The 20,089-nt window shown below is 37.5% G+C and overlaps 1 protein-coding gene across 3 annotated transcripts in view; it reads left to right on the top strand.

Annotated features, from left to right (window-relative positions):
* The window catches only part of VPS13C (vacuolar protein sorting 13 homolog C), a 173,707-nt gene that overhangs the window by 59,285 nt on the left and 94,333 nt on the right, over positions 1–20,089 (top strand). For all 3 annotated transcript variants that reach the window (XM_047766197.1, XM_047766199.1, XM_047766200.1), the window contains 11 exons: positions 2,165–2,279; positions 3,368–3,504; positions 5,372–5,495; positions 6,870–6,987; positions 8,340–8,475; positions 9,288–9,366; positions 10,035–10,174; positions 14,043–14,196; positions 16,104–16,183; positions 17,750–17,809; positions 19,758–19,920. In XM_047766197.1, the coding sequence (XP_047622153.1) occupies positions 2,165–2,279; positions 3,368–3,504; positions 5,372–5,495; positions 6,870–6,987; positions 8,340–8,475; positions 9,288–9,366; positions 10,035–10,174; positions 14,043–14,196; positions 16,104–16,183; positions 17,750–17,809; positions 19,758–19,920 (1,306 nt within the window). The remainder of the gene's footprint in view (positions 1–2,164; positions 2,280–3,367; positions 3,505–5,371; positions 5,496–6,869; positions 6,988–8,339; positions 8,476–9,287; positions 9,367–10,034; positions 10,175–14,042; positions 14,197–16,103; positions 16,184–17,749; positions 17,810–19,757; positions 19,921–20,089) is intronic.

Raw genomic sequence — 20,089 nt, forward strand, 5'->3', positions numbered from 1 at the left:
GATCCTTGACCCACTGAGCAAGGCCAGGAATTGAACCCGTGTCCTCATGGATCCTGGTTGGGTTCATTACCACTGAGACACGACAGTAACTCCTCTTAATCCATTTCTGAAAGATATGTGACATTTCTTTTGAGGCTCACAGATAAAACATGCCCCCCCTACCATCACATCTAGATTGGCTACATAGTGTTACAGCTCTGTGTTCAACTTATTTTTCCCAAAGTTTTATTGAAGTACACTTGATTTAAACGGTTATGATAATTTCTGTTGTGCAACAAAGTGATTCAGTTATACATATACACATACCATTCTCTTTCAGATTCTTCTCCCACGTAGATTATCATAGAATATTGGGTAGAGTTCTCTGTGCTATATAGCAGGTCCCCGCTGGCCTCAGTGTGCATATGCCACTCCCAAACACCCAGTCCATCCCTTCTGCCCCTATGCCTGTCCCCTTTGGTAGCCATAAGTTTCTCAAAGTCTGTTTCTGTTCTGCAAATAAGTTCATTTGTATCCTTTTTTTTTTTTTTTTTCAGATTCCACATGTAAGTGATACCATGTGGTATTTGTCTTTCACTGTCTAACTTCACTGAGTATGATAGTTTCCAGGTCCATCCAACCCATTGCTGCAAATGGCATTATGTCATTCTTTTTATGGCTGAGTAATATTCCACTGAATATATGTACCACATCTCTATCTCTTCCTTTGTTGATGGATATTTAGGTTGCTTCCATGTCTTGGCTATTGTGAATAGGGCTGCAATGAACTTTGGGGTGCATGTATCTTTTTGAATTACAGTTTTCTCTGGATATATGCCCAGGAGTGTGATTGCTGGATCATATGGTAGTTCTATATTTAGTTTTTTGAGGAACTTCCAAACTATTTTCCATAGTGGTTACACCAATGTACCTTCCCACCAACAGTGTAAGAGGGTTCTTGTTTCTCTGCACCCTCTCCAGCATTTATTGTTTGTAGACAATGATTTTTGATGGCGGCCATTCTGGCTAGTGTGAGGTGGTACTGACGTAGTAGTTTTTTTTTTTTTTCTTTTTAGGGCTGTACCTGCAGCATATGGAAGTTCCCAGGCTAGGGGTCAAATCAGAGCTGTAGCTGCGAGCCTCTGTCACAGCCACAGCAATGCCAGATCCAAGCTGTGTCTCTGTGACCTACACCAGAGCTCATGGCAACGTTGGATCCTTCACCCACTGAGCGAGGCCAGGAATCAAACCTGCATCCTCATGGATACTAGTTGAGTTTGTTACTGCTGAGCCATGATGGGAACTTCCCTTGTAGTAGTTTTGATTTTCATTCCTCTAATAATTAGAGATGAGCATTTTTTCATGTGTTTTTTGTACCATCTTAGCCATTTTTAAGTGCATACTTCAGTATTGTTGAGTATTTTTATATATATTGCTGATATTTCATACTGTTGTATATCCAGTCCCCAGAACTCATTCTTTCTGCAGAATATCTGATTTTTAAGTTCAAGTTTTGGATATGGGTTAAGGACTCTATGGCTTTCTTATTTCCTTTCTAAACTTCAAAGTGCGGGGGAGTCCAGTTGTAGTGTAGAGAGGTAGAGTTTCCCCTTCTAATCTGGAGGCTAAGACTAGAAGTACTGCCCCATTGCTATATCAGCAAGATACCATAGCACATACTTGAGGTCACCTTAACAGTATGCACACACTGGTTGCCTTTCCAGTAAGCTTAATTGGGCTTTTTTTTTCAGGTTCTCATTCACTCCAGAGGGAGATTTAGTAGGGTAGATTATCTTTGTTGCTACCTCCTCAGTTCAAAGCCAGAGTTGATTAGAATTAAACTGAGGAGTTCCCATCATGGCGCAGCAGTTAACGAATCCAACTAGGAACCATGAGGTTGTGGGTTCGATCCCTGCCCCTGCTCAGTGGGTTAACGATCTGGCGAGGCTGTGAGCTGTGGTGTAGGTTGCAGATGCGGCTCGGATCCCGCGTTGCTGTGGCTCTGGCGTAGGCCAGTGGCTACAGCTGCGATTAGACCCCTAGCCTGGGAATCTCCATATGCCACAGGAGTGGCCCAAAGAAATAGCAAAGACCAAAAAAAAAAAAAAGAATTAAACTGAAACTTTAAAATTTATAATATCAAAGTACTGTGATTAACTTGCTTATATTTTAAATTATTTTACAGAAAACCATCAATGCAGTGGTTGAATTCTTTCAATCAAATAAGGGATTAGATCTTGAGCAAATAACATCAGCTACCTTGATGAAGCTGGAAGAAATTAAAGAGAGAACAGCTACAGGTAAACTAAGCTCAACATTTTTTTCTTTTCTAATGTAAACACTATATTTAAAATAGCATATGTTACTTTTTATCAAATATGCCTCCTAGAGTAGATGAGAAAGATAGTAATATGGGGCACAGATGAGTCTCTCTGCTGTTAACCTTCAACGACCTGTGTTGCAGAGTGTGCTTGTGATGGAGAACATTGCTCTCTCTCAGTTCTTAAGCAGCTGTTCACTATACTGTGTGAATCAAGTTTTAAAGATAAGTACATTTGTACAATATGGCCTCTAAACTAAAGCCAACTACTTTATCTGGTCACTTAACTAAAGAAATAATGAATTTTTCTATCTCAGGATAAAATACTAGCTGTGTTGGGTTTACTTACTCTGTGAAAGGATTGTTTTCCATGGACCATATGTGTTGAATGAAGACTCTAATCTGAAAAGAACTGATGCTCCTCCCAAATACTCTTCAAGTGATATTCTTATTCTTTTTTTTTTTTTTTTTTGCTTTTTAGGGCCGCACCCATGGCATATGGAGGTTCCTAGGCTAGGGGTCCAATCAGAACTATAGCTACCAGCCTACACCACAGCCATAGCAACCTGAGATCCGAGCCGCAGCTGCAATCTACACCACAGCTCACAGCAGTGCCGGATCTTCAACCCACTAAGTGAAGCCAGGGATTGAACCTGTAACCTCTTGGTTCCTGGTCAGATTTGTTTCTGCTGTGCCATGACAGGAACTCCCGATACTCTTATTCTTATTCTTGTTGTTAATAATATGGTTATAGGAGTTCCCATCATGGTGCAGTGGAAATGAATCCAACTAGGAACCATGAGGTTGTGGGTTTGATCCCTGGCCTCACTCAGTGGGTTAACAATCTGGGGTTGCCATGAGCTATGCTGTAGGTCACAGATGCAGCTTGGATCCTGCATTGCTGTGGCTATGGTGTAGGCCAGCAGCTGTAGCTTGGATGAGGCCTCTAGCCTGGGAACCTCCACATGCCATGGGTATGGCCCTAAAAAGCAAAAAAAAAAAAAAAAATACGGTTACATATTTTAGCTTGACCATCTAATCTTTCATTATTTCTTTTTCTTCTTTTAGGACTTACACATATTATTGAAACTCGAAAAGTCCTTGATTTAAGGATAAATCTGAAGCCTTCTTACCTAATAGTTCCACAGACAGGTTTCCACCACGAAAAGTCAGATCTTCTTATTTTAGATTTTGGTACATTTCAGGTAGGTGTATATGCATTTCTCTCTGCCCATTTTTGCTCAGCTTAGTAGCTACTGGTCTGACAGTTTGCTTTTTTTCTCTGAGTTCACTTAAACTAAACCTAGACTTATTTCTTCTTAGCATTTTGTCAAGCCTAGCTTAGATTGTGCAGTTTATATGTATTTTATGTCTATTAAGAAAAAGTAACATTTTCTGAAATAGGTGATTTGACATTGGTGGATAATTTGACATTGAGGACTGGATTACTCCTGTCTTTTTTTGTCTTTTTGTCTATTTAGGGCTGTACCCGCGGCACATGGAGGTTCCCAGGCCTAGGGGTTGAATCAGAGCTGTAGCTGCAGGCCCACGCCACTGCCATAGCAACACGGGATCCTAGCCGAGCCTGTGACCTACACCACAGCTCACGGCAATACCAGATCCTTAACCCACTGACCAAGGCCAGGGATGGAACCCGAGTCCTCATAGATACTAGTCAGGTTCATTAACTACTGAGCCAGGATGGGGAACTCCACTGCTGTCATTCCTTTCTTTCTTTTTTTTTTTTTTTTTTGGTCTTTTTAGGGCCCACAGCCATGGCATATGGAAGTTCCCAGGCTAGGGGTCTAATTGGAGCTGCCACAGCCACACACTGCTGTCATTTTCCAATTGGAGGGAAGCACTCCTAGTTTTCAAGCACTCCTAGGTTTCCAGATTCTATATGTAGTTTTCTTCTTTTTTAATTTATATAGCTTGACAATAGAAAATTATATACATATGAATGTGTTTGTTAAATCACTGTCAGCAACTGAATAGCATATGAATTCTAAAAGTTTGGGTGTTGAACCTCTTAGAAATCCAATTCTTTGAGAAAAAGTGAAGATTTCAAGAAACATAGCCCTGGGAATTCCTGTGGCTCAGCGAAAATGAATCTGATCAGTATCCATGAGGTTGCAGGTTCCATCCCTGGCCTCGCTCAGTGGTTTAAGGATCTGGCATTGCTGTGGGTGTGGTGTAGGTCTATGGCTACAGCTCGGATTGGACCCCTAACCTGAGTACCTCCATATGCCATGGGTGTGGCCCTAAAAGGACAAAAAGACAAAAAAAAAATGAAAGGAAACATAGCCCTGAATTGATTCTTGCTTCCTTTAAGAAGACGGAAAAGGAAGTTCAGATTGGAGCTGAGTTCTAATGGCCTTATTATTTTAATGATGTAGTAGGGAGAAGAAGGAATAAAACCTTCTGTTTCATGGTGAAGAGTGTAGGATTATCTAGTAGGGGAGCTTGAGCCATAAGCGGCAGTAACTCCTGAGAGCCAAGTAAGAGTTGCATATCTGGACAGATTATTTGAGACAGATGGCTGTGTAACTCATCTCCTAATTAATGAAAAAATGCTGTGTGCCTAATACCAAGCATAATAGAGATATGCTGAGATACATTCCTAATAAAATATTTGCTAATGATTATCAGAAAATTAAGCAAAATGTGAATTCATTAAGGGGGATGTTTTAATTTTATTTAGGTTCTAAGAAAACACAATTAGGAATTCCTGTTGTGGTTTAGCAGTAATGAACCTGACTAGTATCCATTAGGATTTGGGTTCAGTCCCTGGCCTTACTCAGTGGTTAAGGATCCAGCATTGCTGTGATCTGCGGTGTAGGTCGCAGATGTGGCTTGGATCCCAAGTTGCTGTGGCTGTGGCTTAGGCCGGCAGCTGCAGCTCCTATTTGACCCCTAGACCCCTATCCTGGGACCATCCATATGCCACAGGAATGGCCCTAGAAAGCGGGAAAAAAAAAAAAAAAAAAGAGAGAGAGAGAAAGAAAACACATCTGAAGTATGTTGATATATAGACCTTTCTGTTAAAAAATTGAAGTCTTTTCTTCATTTTAGCTTAATAGTAAAGATCAAGGTTTGCAGAAGACTAATAATTCATCTCTGGAAGAAATAATGGATAAAGCATATGACAAGTTTGATGTCGAAATAAAAAGTGTACAACTACTCTTTGCAAGAGCAGGTAAACTGTTGTTGGTTTTTTAGGATTTTTCAATTATGTTAAGTAGCTTTGGTAAATAGATTTGTGTGTTTGCATGTATATCAACTCTGAGGACATTTTGAACCTATATACTCTGGGTCACTTAAGAGAACCACATAGGAGCCCATCAGTGAAAATCTTTGTTATAGTTATGAATAGACATAAAAATTTGACTATTCATCTTAGGATAGGTACTTAGTACCATTTGAATCCAGTCATTGCCTTTTTTTTTTTTTTTTTTTAATGTGACATAAAACTGTCCAGAACCAGAACACAGGATAAAAATTGCATTTGGCTCATGTTCTTCTGTCCCACTCTGTTTGGGATGTCTCAGTGTTGTTTTCACTTGCATCTTTTATTTTTAAATATTTTCCTACTGACCTAGTGTTGATTTGAGTAGTATTACATTTTCTCCTTTTTTAGATATCCGAGACGTATGGATATAATCTTAAAGGTAGTGAATATAATTAGTTTCCAAAAGCTTTGGTATTTTCTCCTGCTTAAATGAAGATTGCTGGTTCCCTATACTTGCTTAGTTTCTAGAAGCTGTTAAGTATTTGCAAAATATTCTTGGGTAATCACTGTTGTAGTGCATAGCAGGAAAAGACATAATTTCCTTGTGTAGAGTGTGTATACTATAGGAGAGTGATGAGCTTTTTTAAAATGTAAATATGTAAAACTCTACTTAGTTTTATAGACTAGGAACGCATTGATTTTGTGACGAGAAGTACCTATGCAGACCATTAAAGCTGCCTTTTGTTTTATGTACTTAATAATAATTGTTTGAATTATAAGTGATAGAAGATGTTCAGTCATCGCCCTTAGTTAAGATCTCTGTAGGATTCTGTCATTTAAAGTCTTTCTTTGGAAACTTCTTATTTGAAGAAAAATGACTATTATATTTTTATGTCATAAAGTCTTGCTTGATAGAACTAATTTCTGCTTTGCTTTAAAGTTATTGCACCTAGGAACTCCAGGAACCTTTTCTTCTTGCTTTTTTTTTTTTTTGTATTCTTTTCCTTTTTTCACTGCAACCAACCACCTTGATCTCTAATTCTGGAACCAAGGCAATGAATTTGGAGAGTTTTTTCCCCTGTTTCCTTTAAAATGCAAGATGTTGTGAAAATATTCTCCAAACAAATATTTAGTCTTTTATATCATAGTCTTTGGCTTTAGTTAATCTATATTAAAAAATATAGGTCATTTAGCTTGTATGTTCAAAGAAGTAAATGTCGGTATCATTGAATATAGTTGTTAATTATTTTCTAATAGGTTAGAGTAGTTTTACATAGAACATTTGATGATCTGAAAATAATTATTTAATAAACATGTTTAATTTTTGAAATTTTTTTAAAGAGGAAAACTGGAAAAAGTGTCGATTTCAGCATCCATCAACTATGCATATATTGCAACCCATGGACATTCATGTTGAGGTCGCAAAGGCAATGGTAGAAAAAGATACTCGAATGGCCAGGTAATGTATGAGTTTCATTTATATTATAAAATCAACAAGGTGAACTATATGTGCATCAGTTACTGAATTTTAAAAGCAAAGCTAGATTTCTGAAGGACACAAAAAATAATGATTAACTTACTCTGGCAGACATTTTTTAAAAAAATGTTTATTTGACTTATCAGCTCTCTTACTTCAGAAGTATTTGGGCTTTTACATTCTGTAAACGTTGATTATCTCTGTTTTTGAATGGATCAAATCCAAGGTTCAGTACTGAAAAATAAAATCTTCAAAAATTAGAGGCTATTTTGATTAGGAACCGTATACAATTTTTAGAATAATCTAAGGGAATGGAAAGTAGAAACTGAATTTTGAATTTCAGCAGATAATTCTGAAATATTTTTTCTACCTTCTTAAAAACAGCCTTAAAATTGAAGTCTTATTGACAGTCAGTAAGCTACATCTATTTTAAGTGTAATTTTGATGTTTTGACTTAAGTATTTATATGAAACCATCAACACTAGGTCAGTAGGAAAATATTTAAAAATAAAAGATGTGAGACAAGCAAACCCAGGCAGTTAGGTGGAATAGGGAAGCAGAAGAGAAGCCCAGTGAAAGCACAACAGTGATTCAGCAGTGAACAAAACAGATGTCCTTCTCATGACCAGAGGAGACAAAAATAAGTATGCATGTGCTATGTCAGGTTTTATCAAATGCTATAAAGGAAATAAAGGAAGGTTGAAGGGATAGAGAATGGTGAGGTAGATACTCTTTTGATGTTTATAATGAAAAATCTTTGATATATAATAAATTATGTTGATTTTTAGTTTTAAAGCAGAGACAATTTGTATTAGAAAATATTTTCCTGAAAATTAGTTAACTTAAGGTTTGGCTGCTTAAGAAGATTACAAACCTTGGCTTACATACAACTTCCCATTCCTTGGCAATGTTGAGGCATTAATAAATGTTTTAGATTAAAACATGCCTGGAGTTCCCATCGTGGCTCAGTGGTTAATGAATCTGACTAGGAACCATGAGGTTGTGGGTTCGATCCCTGGCCTCGCTCAGTGGGTTAAGGATCCCACGTTGCTCTGAGCTGTGATGTAGGCTGCAGATGGAGCTTGGATCTGATGTTGCTCTGCCTGTGGTGTACGCTGGCAGCTGTAGCTCTGATTGGACCCCCTAGCCTGGGAACTTCCATATGCCGCAGATGCGGTCCTAGAAAGACAAAAAAAGACAAAAAACAAAAACAAAAAAAACCATGCCCAAAGTAACTTTGACCCCACAATGTAGTCTCTGCTCCATTTTCTTCCCTCCTCTGTAATACAGAGAAACTGGGCCTTGAAACCTTACAGCTGAATTATGTTTTTTAGATTTAAAGTCTCCGGAGGGCTTCCTCTGATGCATGTGAGAATTTCAGACCAGAAGATGAAAGATGTGCTGTCTTTGGTTAATAGTATACCCTTGCCACAGAAACCATCTGCACAGACTCCAACTCCAGAGAGACAGGTAAATGGATGTAATAAAAATTCTAGATGTCTTCACATTTGTATATATGGTGAGTGTTTCATCTTTTTATGAGCTAAGTTGTTTCTCAATGTTGTTTAGGGCCAGTTTCATTTATCTGATACATTTTTGAGATTTAATGTGGTTTAGTCTGTGTAGAACTGCATATGGCACTTGGATAAATAAAGGTAGTCTATTTTTGCTACTGTTTTAGAGTGTTGGGAGGAAGTCTGTTTTAGGGAATAATGGACACAAAAATACTTTCATAAATGAAAAATGTTTTTCAAACTTACAAGATGTGTTTTAAATAAAACTAGACATAGAAATCTTCTTTAAAATGTTGCGAAATAAAATTATCATTATAAAATTTTCTTATGTATTAGACTTAAAATCCTAGATCACTTTGCTTGGAATTGATCTTTATAACATAAAATAAGTGTTTGATTTCCACTTAGTTTGAAATGAAGTTTTAGAGAGCCAACTAATGCTGATATCATTTTCAAGGAACCTGCAAAGTGATGCACAGTTAATATTTTAATAGCAACTAAATGATGTACAGTTATAGGTAGACTTAGCTACTAGAGCTGTACATAGTTCTGCCCTTGTAATTGAAGATGGTAGTCTTAATTAGTAAATTCCAACTTACCATTACTTAGCTGATTGCATAATGTTCTTTGTTGGAAGATTTGTATGCTGTGAATGTGTCTTTCCATCTCTCTCTGTCTGTTGTCACTTTTTTTAGTATTTCTCTCATTTATGTATATTTAATCCTGCTAAACTAGTATATTCAGAAAACTTTTTGTATTATTTGCTAGATATCCACCATTCCTATTATGTCAGATAGGACAAAAGACCTACTTGGTACACCACTATTGCTGGATGGAGTGGAATCAGGTAAGGAAAGTAAAATATTCTTTACTAAACCAAACCTATAAATTAATATATAGAGAGAGTGAAATTTTCAGAAAATAAAGGAGCCTTCCTTTCATGGTTCCTTTTGCATTCCTTTCATGGTAGTAATTTACTGGTTTTATTTCTTGTGCTGTATTAACAGTGTGACTTTGAGTCATTTATTTTTATTTAAGGCCAAGTTTCTTCACTTGCATGAAAGGATTTTTGTGATTGACAGTGTTCAAGATTCTAAATCAGCTACTTTTTTTTGGCCCATCTCGATTCTTTTCTCTGTCTTTGGTCTACCTGTTCTCTTTAAATTTTGAACTAGAATGTAAACCTGATGAGGACAAGAATAATATCTATCCTGGTCACTCTGGTGTGTGATGGATGATACCTAATAAATGTTTTATGAAAAATTGAATAAAAAAACTAAAGCAAAAAACAATCAGAAGTGTTAAAGAAAGAAATAGAAAGGCATTTTGATTTTCTATGTGATTATCACATGCCAGGTTGAGTCACTTTGTGGGACTTCAAAAGAAGCTATGTTCTGATTCTGCAAATGAAGATTATGTCTAATAAATGAATTTTACTTTTGAGGGGTTTCAGTTTGAGTGTTTTATGCAGTTTTCAATGGACATTCTCTCAAGTAGATTGCCTTCTTCCTTTAGAGTCTGATGATGAATATTTTGATGCTGAGGATGGAGACACACAGATGGATAAAAGCATAAAAGGGTCAGGACTAAAAAAAGGTGCTGAGGTCCCAAATGAGGAGTTGATTAATCTTCTACTGAAATTTGAAGTTAAAGAGGTACGTGTATTTTTTTTTTCTGTAAACGAATATATTTTTGTTATCACTATTCTTATAAATTATCTCATGCTAGACCCAAACATTAAGTATATTTAAAATGTTGGGAGTTCTTGTTGTGGCTTAACAGGTTAAAGACCCAGTGCAGTCTCCATGAGGATGCAAGTTTGCTCTCTGTCGATGATCAGTGGGTTAAGAATCTAGTGTTGCCACAAGCTATGGTGTAGGTCGCCACAGATGCAGTTCGAATCTGGCGTGGCTGTGACTGTGGCATAGGCCTTAGCTGCAGCTCTCATTTGACCCCTCCCATATGCTGCAGGTGTGGCCTTAAGAAACAGACAAAAAAAGTGTGTACTCTGTCTTCCCTACTGCCACACACACACACACACACACACAAGCACACACACACACACACTTTTTTTTCCCCTTTGTAAATAGCAGTTTTCATCTCTGTGTGGTAGAATTATAGTTTTTCATTTTTGCCTGTTTGCTTTCTATATATTCAAGAAAATTTTAATGATTACGAATTGCTTTGAAATAAAACACAAAAGATAAAAAAAGGAGATGTTTCTTAATTGGCTGCTTTATATCCCAATGTGATGTCATGTCCTAAAATATAATATCAGAAATATCAGATTTTAATTGTGTATACAAATCTAGGTATTATTTTGTACTTGTTTAAAGAAAGCTTGTTCTGCTCCCTTAAACTTCTTTGGCTTATCTGTTTTTCTCATACTTCCATATAACATACAAAAAAACCCTGGACTTTTCCTTCAGAATACATTGAAATGATTATTCCTCCCTTTCATTGCTACTGCACTGTCCAGGTCTCCATCATCTTTCACTTGGACTATTGCAGCAGCCTCTTAACTCTCTTTTTGCTTCCATTGTGTACTCTGTTCTGCATGCAGTAGCTAGTGTGATCCTTTTAAAGAAAAAGTCAGATCCTGTCTTTGCTTTGCTCATTGCACTACATGGGCTTCCCATCTCCACTCACAGTAAAGAGCTAAGTCCTTCCCATGACCTACAAGGCCTTACATGGTCTCCAAGTCATACCATGTGAATTCTTTGGCTTTATCTGAACTTTGCTTCTGCTTTGCTCATTCTTCTCCAGCCATATTGCATTCATTCCTTTAGTAAATATTTCTCAAGTGTCATTATGTATCAGTTGTTGTTTCAATACTAGAACTACAGCAGTGAACAGAGTTCTTGGCTTGGGGAATTGGAACTTGCCTTTTTTTTCTTCCATGTATTTACCAAAGCACATTCTTTGTGCTTGCCATTTCCTTTGCCTGGAAAGTTCTTTGCCTGCATGACTTGATTCTTTCTTTTTTTTTTTTTTTTTTGTCTTTTTGCCATTTCTTGGGCCGCTCCCGAGGCATATGGAGGTTCCCAGGCTAGGGGTCTAATCGGAGCTGTAGCCACCAGCTTACGCCAGAGCCACAGCAATGCGGGATCCGAGCCACGTCTGCAACCTACACCACAGCTCACGGCAACACTGGATCGTTAACCCACTGAGCAAGGCCAGGGATCGAACCTGAAACCTCATGGTTCCTAGTCGGATTCGTTAACCACTGCGCCACGACGGGAACTCCATGACTTGATTCTTTACTTCCTTCTGAAATGCTATCTTAATGGAAAGGCCTGACTACCTAATTACAAAATAGCAACCTTTGCTTTCTCCTATGCTCCCTAGAATATGAGCTTTATGAAGACAAGGACTTTGTCTGCCCTGGTCATTTTGGTGTCCTTAGTGGTTGGCACACCCTCGTACATGGAAGATGATGCTCAATAAATATTTTATTGAGTGAATGAATAAAGTGATAATCAAAATCAGCTAAGGAAAAACAGTAGTCCCATTTGAAATATTTTTCCCAATTTGAGCTTTTCTTTCTTTTTTGTTTTTGTTTTTTAACCATTCTGAGGTTTTAAATATTTCTGTAGTAAAACTTACCTAATTTTTTCTTTATATTCTAGTTTTGGTGTGTGTTTAGAAAATTCTTCATTACAAAAATATTTACCCATGATTTTGTGATTTTAATTCTTTCATTTAAATCATTGATTTATTTGAAACTTATTTTTGTATCTCATTCTGTACTGAATATTTTATTATACTGTCTTACCATTTCTGTTTCTCGGTTGACAATCTGGTTTTTCTTGGTATATAATTATATCACTGCTAATACTATTAATTTTGCTTTTTTTTTTGTAAGGACTTAATGTTACTCCAGTTATCCTGCTGCTTAGTAGATTTTCCCAAAATGTAGTAGCTCAAAAGAGTTATTTTATTTTGCCTACAGTTTTGTGGGTTAGGAATTCTGAAAGGGCCCAGCTTAGTAATTTTTGCATAGTCTTTCATGTGCTTCCAGTCAAATTTGAGTAGGGTAGTTGTGACCTGAACTTCCAGAGGGTTTTAGAAGTGACTTGGGCATGAGACTGGCAGTGGATACTGGCTCTTGGCTGGGAGCTTGGCTGGGACTATGGACACCAAATTACCTACTCATGGCCTCCTGAGCACAGCAGCTTCTGGGTAGTTGAACTTATTACATAGCAACTAGCTTCTGCCATAATGAGAATTCCCAGGTGGGAGTTTCATGACCCTTTTTTTAGAGCCGCACTTGTGGCCTATGGAAATTCCCAGGCTGGGGATCGAATTGAAGCTGCACCTGCTGGCCTATACCCCAGCCACAGCAACGCCAGATCCAAGCCATGTCTGCGACCTGCACTATAGCTTGTGGCAAAGCCAGATCCCCTAACCCACTGAGAGAGGCCAGGGATCGAACCTGCATCCTCATGGATACTAGTCAGGTTCGTTACTGCTGAGCCAGAAGGAGGGAACCCCTCCTGGCCTTTTTCATTTTTTATTTTTGCTGCATGTGGAAGTTCCTGGGTCAGGGATTGAACCTGAGCCATAGCAGTGACTGAGCCTCTGCAGTGGCAATACTGTATCCTTAACTGCTGCACCTCAAAGGAGCTCCATTTTGGCCTTATATGAGTTTGGAAATCCTTATAGTGTTACTTCCTCTGTACTCCACTGATTTTTTTTTTGTCTTTTTGCCATTTCTAGGGATGCTCCCATGGCATATGGAGGTTCCCAGGCTAGGGGTCTAATTGGAGCTGTAGCCACCAGCCTACGCCAGAGCCACGGCAACGCGGGATCCAAGCTGTGTCTGCGACCTATACTACAGCTCATGGCAAAGCCAGATCCTTAACCCAATGAGCAAGGCCAGGGATCGAACCTGTAACCTCATGGTTCTTAGTCAGATTTGTTAACCACTGTGCCACGACAGGAACTCCTGTACTCCATTGATTGAAGCAGTCATAACCTTGCCCAAACTCTAAGGGGATTGGCAGAGACAAAGATCTTCATCCCTTGATGGAGATCAAAGACCTTTCATGTTTTACAAATTGCCACATAATATGTTTTATTTTTCATTGGTTAAACACACCGGCTATCATTTCCACAATAAATTTGAATAGTAGTATAACGGTAAACATCCTTGTCTTGCTTTTTTACTTTAATGCACATTCTTCTTATATCACCAGACATGACTTTTAGTTTTGAGTTAAAGGTTTTAAAAAAAATCATATTAAGGAGGAATCCACATATTCCTATTTTTACTAAATTAAAAAAGTAAATGAATAGTGGATATAAACTTTCATCATAATTTTTAGATGGATGGAGTTATATTCTCAATAATAGATGTAAAGATGATAACTTCCAATCATGGTAGATAACTTTATGGTAACAGAGGAGTGTGAGTAAAATTTCTGCTGTGTCACGATGATATATATGAAGAGGGATTTTGGTTTTTATTTTAAGTATGATTCAAAGTACTTAACCTTTCATTGGCTGTCCTGATTCTTATAGGTAATTTTGGAGTTTACCAAACAACAGAAAGAAGAAGATACGATTCTGGTGTTTAATGTTACTCAGTTAGGAACAGAGGCTACAGTGAGAACATTTGATTTAACTGCAGTATCTTATTTAAGGAAAATCAGCTTGGATTACCATGAAATTCAAGGTAATAGCCATAAAAATAGAAATAATAGATAGTAATAGATTTTCAGTATCTGAAACACATTCATTTTTACAGTAATAATTATAATAATTAATAGCTAGCCATGTTCTAAGTATTTTATAAATAATTACTCCTTTAATCCTTGCAATAATGCTGTAACATAGACAATGATATTATCTCTAGTTTAAAAAGGAAATAACTGGAGTTCCCATCATGGCTCAGTGGTTAACTAGCATCCGTGGACTAGCATTTGTGAGGATGTGGGTTCGATCTCTGGCCTCGCTCAGTGGGTTAAGGATCCAGCACTTCCATGAATTGTGGTGTAGGTCGCAGATGCTGCTTGGATCCTGTGTTGCTGTGGCATAGGCCGGCAGCTGCAGCTCTGATTGGACCCTTAGCCTGGGAACCTCCATATGCTGCAGTTGTGGCCCTGAAAAGACAAACAACAACAAAAACAAAACAAAAACCAAAAAAGGAAGAAACTAAGTTGTAGATTGGTTACATAATTTACCCAAAGTCACACTGCTAGTTAGTTCCTGAACCGTGACTAAAATCATAGAAATCTGGCCCTATGGTCTGTATTCATAACAACTATGATCTCCTGCCTCAGAGAGTCCATAAAAATCCCCCTTATATAGAGAGTATTATTCCCATTTTACAAACCAAGGAAGGTAGCATAAATAGAGATTAAGTATCTTATTCAGGATCATGCATCTTATGAATGACAGAACCTAGAATTTATCTCTGGTCTTATACTATTGAAGTCTTTGTTCTTTCAATTGAATAGTGTTGATATGTCAGAAGCAACGTTGGATTATAAAAAAATGGTGGGACATTAAATTCTTTTAGAGCTGTATAGTTTATTTCAGTATACATCTTGTGTACTCATTGGGTGTTTGATGAATGAAAGAATGGGTGAATCTACCATAATTAAAATTAGCTAGTACTTGCCAAATATTTTAGTCAAATGTGCAGTCCTATTTTTTGTTATTTTTTTAAAAAATAGCTGTAATAAACCTCAGTTTAGAAGAAAAATGTTTTGTGTATTAGTAAGCTTCTGTAAGCACTATGGAGACATGGCGTTTACATTACTGTCATAAGGGAAAAAAGGTACAAAGAATAAATTTACCAGGCTATTGTTTTTTTTCCTTTAGAGAAGGTTATTTCAATGGAAAATTCTGAGATTTCTCAGAAACAGGAATTATAAGACTGCAAATAATAAAAGTTGGATTAAAGGTAGAATCAATCACTTGTCCCTCCAAGGCTTCTGGAGGCAGTTCCCTGGTACATCTGTGTAAGGATAGAAAGGATGTCTAGTAGTACCTGTGGTTTTTAAATGAAAAGAAATCTAGCAATTCCCTTCCCTTAAAATCCTTCTTGACTTTTCTTAGTCTAAACAAAATAAAATTCTTTAAATTTCTTTAATAAGAATGAAATTTTAGAACTCAAAGAATATTACATGTGTTTTTTCTTTAGTTCAACCTCATTGTTATATATAGCTGAGAAAACAGAAGTTAAATAGCTTTTGGTAAAGGTAGAGATGAACTGGAATCCATATTTTCAGATTCTTACACCTGTAGTCTTCCTGGTGCCTTATAAATGCACATACGGTCTTAAAAGTATCTAGAGAAATTTTGATTCTTTTTGAACACAGATATAAGATCAAAGAACACATGTGCAATTGCATGTTTGTAAGTAAGTTGGATCTCAGAGATAAGGTCAGGATTTGAATTGGCTTATTTCTTTACTGATGATGACTTTAATATGTAAGAACTGTGAAAATATGTGAAGATAGTCTTTTAAGGCCTGATTAACAGAGTTTTTAAAAAAGAAAAAGATGTGGTGGAAATTCCAAACTTAAAAAAGAGCAATTTGTTTGAAACATTTTTTTTTCTTTTTCTTTACTCTAGGATCCAAAAAGAAGCCCCTTCACTTGATTAGTTCTTCTGACAAACCTGGATTAGATCTTTTAAAGGTGGAGTACATTAAGGTAAGGACCATAGAATGTTGATATATTTGTTGTGTGCTCTACACTGTCCTCTGGAAGGAAAAAGATGACAGTAGATTATTAAAGGCTCTTGTGTATCATAGGTTTTAATTGTAGAAATATCTATGATTTTTTTTTCCATTTGTACACCTTCTTTCTCTTTCACTTAAGTAGAGGACTAGGACTTATAAATGCCACCAAACTAACTTATTGATCCCAAAGATGGACGCCTGTGGTAAAGTAGGTCCTAATCCTATCTTATGGGGCATATTCAGCTGCCTACATACATTGTATGTGTAGGTGACTATCCTATATCAAAAGGGATAAAGTCTAGTTGGATTTGGTTCAGTACAGAACTGCCAGGATTCAGGAAGGACTCAGAAGTATGTTATATGAGGAATTGATGAAGGAATTGATGGTATTCAGCTTTATTCACAGTTAGTTCACTCATTCAACAACTATTTATTTATTTATTTTACTGGAGTATAGTTGACTTACAAAGTTGTGTTAGCTTAAGGTGTACAGCAAAGTAAATCGGTTCCATATATACACATATCCATTCCTTTTCAGATTCTTTTTTTTTTTTTTTGCTATTTCTTGGGCCACTCCCGCGGCATATGGAGGTTCCCAGGCTAGGGGTTGAATCGGAGCTGTAGCCACCGTCCTACGCCAGAGCCACAGCAACGCAGGATCCGAGCCGCGTCTGCAACCTACACCACAGCTCACGGCAACGCCGGATCGTTAACCCACTGAGCAAGGGCAGGGACCGAACCCGCAACCTCATGGTTCCTAGTCGGATTCGTTAACCACTGCGCCACGACGGGAACTCCCCTTTTCAGATTCTTATCCCATATAGTCAGCAGCTCTTTATTGAATGTCCTTATGAGTCAGGTTCTTTTAGACACCTGAGATACAGAGATGAAAAGCATTTTTTATTCTCAGGGAATTTATAGACCAGTGGGAAGTAGGTAAATAACAGGACAAATATTTTTGATTCTCTAATAAAGAAGAACACAAAACATTGTGGGAGCAGGGAGGCAGGGATATTGGTCCAGCTTCTCACAAGAGGTAAAACTTTCAGTTTACTGTGTGATTCCAAAGGACAGAACTTGAACCAATTGGTAATTATAGTGGGAGACAGATTTTTGATTCAGCATGAAAACCTCACTAAATCCAAGTTCCTTGAAGTTTGGATTTCTAAGAAAATGAGGTCTCTTTCACTGGACATTTTCTAGAAGATACTTGCTAAAGCCTTTCTAAAGGGATTCAAGCATTAGGTGATAGATGGGCTAGATTACCTTTCTCATTTCTAGCTGCAGTTTCTCAAAAATGAGTGATGCTGTGGTCTCCTCTGTTTGAAGAGGAGGACAAATTTGTACTCTTGTAATAAATAAGAGTTACATCCATCTTCACTGGATGTACCTTTAAAACAGTAATAATAAAATTAAATATATAATGTGTCTTAAAGTATAGTTATAACTGAATATAAGTAAATTAAGATTATAAGTAAGTGATTTATTTACTTTGGTCTTAACTCCTTCTTTAGAACTTTCATTTCTTTTTTTTAAGGCTGATAAGAATGGACCCAGTTTTCAAACTACTTTTGAAAAAACTGAACAAACACTTAAGGTAAGAAATTCTATTAAAAGAATAGATCCTATTTGAAAATGACCTACTCTGTAAGTCTTTGGGATCTTTTAAGGAACCATTAAAAGTTATAAATTAACCTTTTATGCCTGTTATGCTCTGGGTTTATAATTCAGGGTAATAAGACAGTTATTTTGACTTATCATATCACATCCTAATTATTTCTGAAGGAGGGAATGCTGTAAATGAGAGAACTTTTGATTTACAGAGAACCAGCAGTGTTCTGAACAAACCAAACTAGGTACTGTCATTTAATGCAGGGCTTAAAAGTATGTGAAGTAAGGAGAGATGTCGAGCACTTGTGGAGCTATACTAAGGTAGTCAGGTAGAAGAAGAGGCAAGTTATTTGGGGAGACAGTAAAAAGAAAATGAGAGAAATGAGTTTCAGACTGTACTTTTGAGAAGTGGGAGAATCTGTTGAATATCAAATCTTCCTTTTTATAATTTTATATCCACTTAGTGTTTTGAAGCAATGGAAAGAAGTTCTTTTGTATAAAAAAATGATTTTTTTAGAAAATTTTTATTTTGCTATTAGAACATCATATATTCCTTTTTTTTTTTTGTCTTTTTGCTGTTTCTTGGGCAAATCCTGCGGCATATGGAGGTTCCCAGGCTAGGGGTCCAATTGGAGCTGTAGCCTCCGGCCTATGCCAGAGCCACAGCAACGTGGGACCCGAGCCGCATCTGCAACCTACACCACAGCTCACGGCAATGCCGGATCCTTAACCCACTGAGCAAGGGCAGGGACCGAACCCGCAACCTCATGGTTCCTAGTCAGATTCATTAACCACTGCGCCACAATGGGAACTCCAGAACATCATATATTCTTGAAAGCAATTTGTGTTTCTGTTTTGCTGCCTAGAGTTATTATTATAAAAATATAATATTTTTTTCTGTAAGTTATATATTCTTTGTTTTAATTTAAGTGTTAGGACAGATATTGTGATTCTAGAAGATTTTTTTTTTTTTTTTGCTTTTTAGGGCTGCACCTGCAGCATATGGAAGTTCCCAGACTAGGGGTTTAATCAAAGCTAGAGCAACGGAGAATCCAAGCTGCATCTGCGACCTATACCACAGCTCAAGGCAACGCCGGATCCCTGACCCACTGAGCAAGGCAAGAGATCGAACCTGCATCCTTATGGATACTGGTTGGATTTGTTTCTGCTGTGCCACAGAACTGCTAAAGATTATTTAGTGATTGAGAACTCACTCTCAAGTACATTTTTAGTATTTAAATCTCATAAATGTCATATTTGGGGAGTTCCCGTCGTGGTGCAGTGGTTAACAAATCCGACTAGGAACCATGAGGTTGCAGGTTCGATCCCTGGCCTTGCTCAGTGGGATAAGGATCTGGCGTTGCCGTGAGCTGTGGTGTAGGTTGCAGATGCGGCTTGGATCCCGCGTTGCTGTGGCTCTGGCATAGGCTGGCGGCTGCAGCTCTGGTTGGACCCCTAGCCTGAGAACCTCCGTATGCCGCAGGAGCGGCCCTAGAAAAGGCAAAAAGACCAAAAAAAAAAAAAAAAGTCATATTTGAAATCATTTCTCGACACAGTTGTAGTATACGGTGATTCTGGAGTTTCATGTCCTAACAAATGTTTTGTATAATCATAATGAACAGTTTGTTGAAGATTCAAAAAACCATGCATATCCTGAATATTGACAAGCAAATTATAGGCTCCATGATAATTAGAGTTGGGTAATGGAGTAATTAGTTTACTTTGATACTCATATAAACCCTAAAAATTTTAAGTACAATGCCCTCCATATATTCCCTCTTTACAGACTGGGATGTAAGGCTTCTTCTCCTCTCTTTACCTTTCAGGTGCTGTCAGGCAGTGGTGCAAGCCTGGTTAGGAGTCGTTTGTGTCCATCATGGAGACTCCTGGTATAATTGGCCTGGGAAGCTAATTTTCTTTTTAAATGTTTCTAGGTGGCTTTTTCATCTTTAAATCTGTTGCTGCATACACAAGCTCTTCTCTCGTCTATTAATTACCTGACAACCATTATTCCATCAGATGGCCAAAAGATGGATGATACCAAGGAAGTGCAAGTGTCTACTGAAAAGCAGCAAAAAAATTCAGCTCTGCAGAAAGGTACGAAAAACACTTTTGTTTCTTGTTAGTAAGGATTTTCAAATTGTAGAGCTAAGTGAAGACTCTGAGAGACCATCTGCTTAGTCATTTATGCACCATTTTCTCCACTTTTGTTCTTTTCTTCAAACTAAATCACACTTGGGTGCTTGTTCTGTAAGATAAATGTAAT

This window comes from Phacochoerus africanus, chromosome 2 (assembly GCF_016906955.1).
Source record: "Phacochoerus africanus isolate WHEZ1 chromosome 2, ROS_Pafr_v1, whole genome shotgun sequence".
Taxonomy (NCBI): domain Eukaryota; kingdom Metazoa; phylum Chordata; class Mammalia; order Artiodactyla; family Suidae; genus Phacochoerus; species Phacochoerus africanus.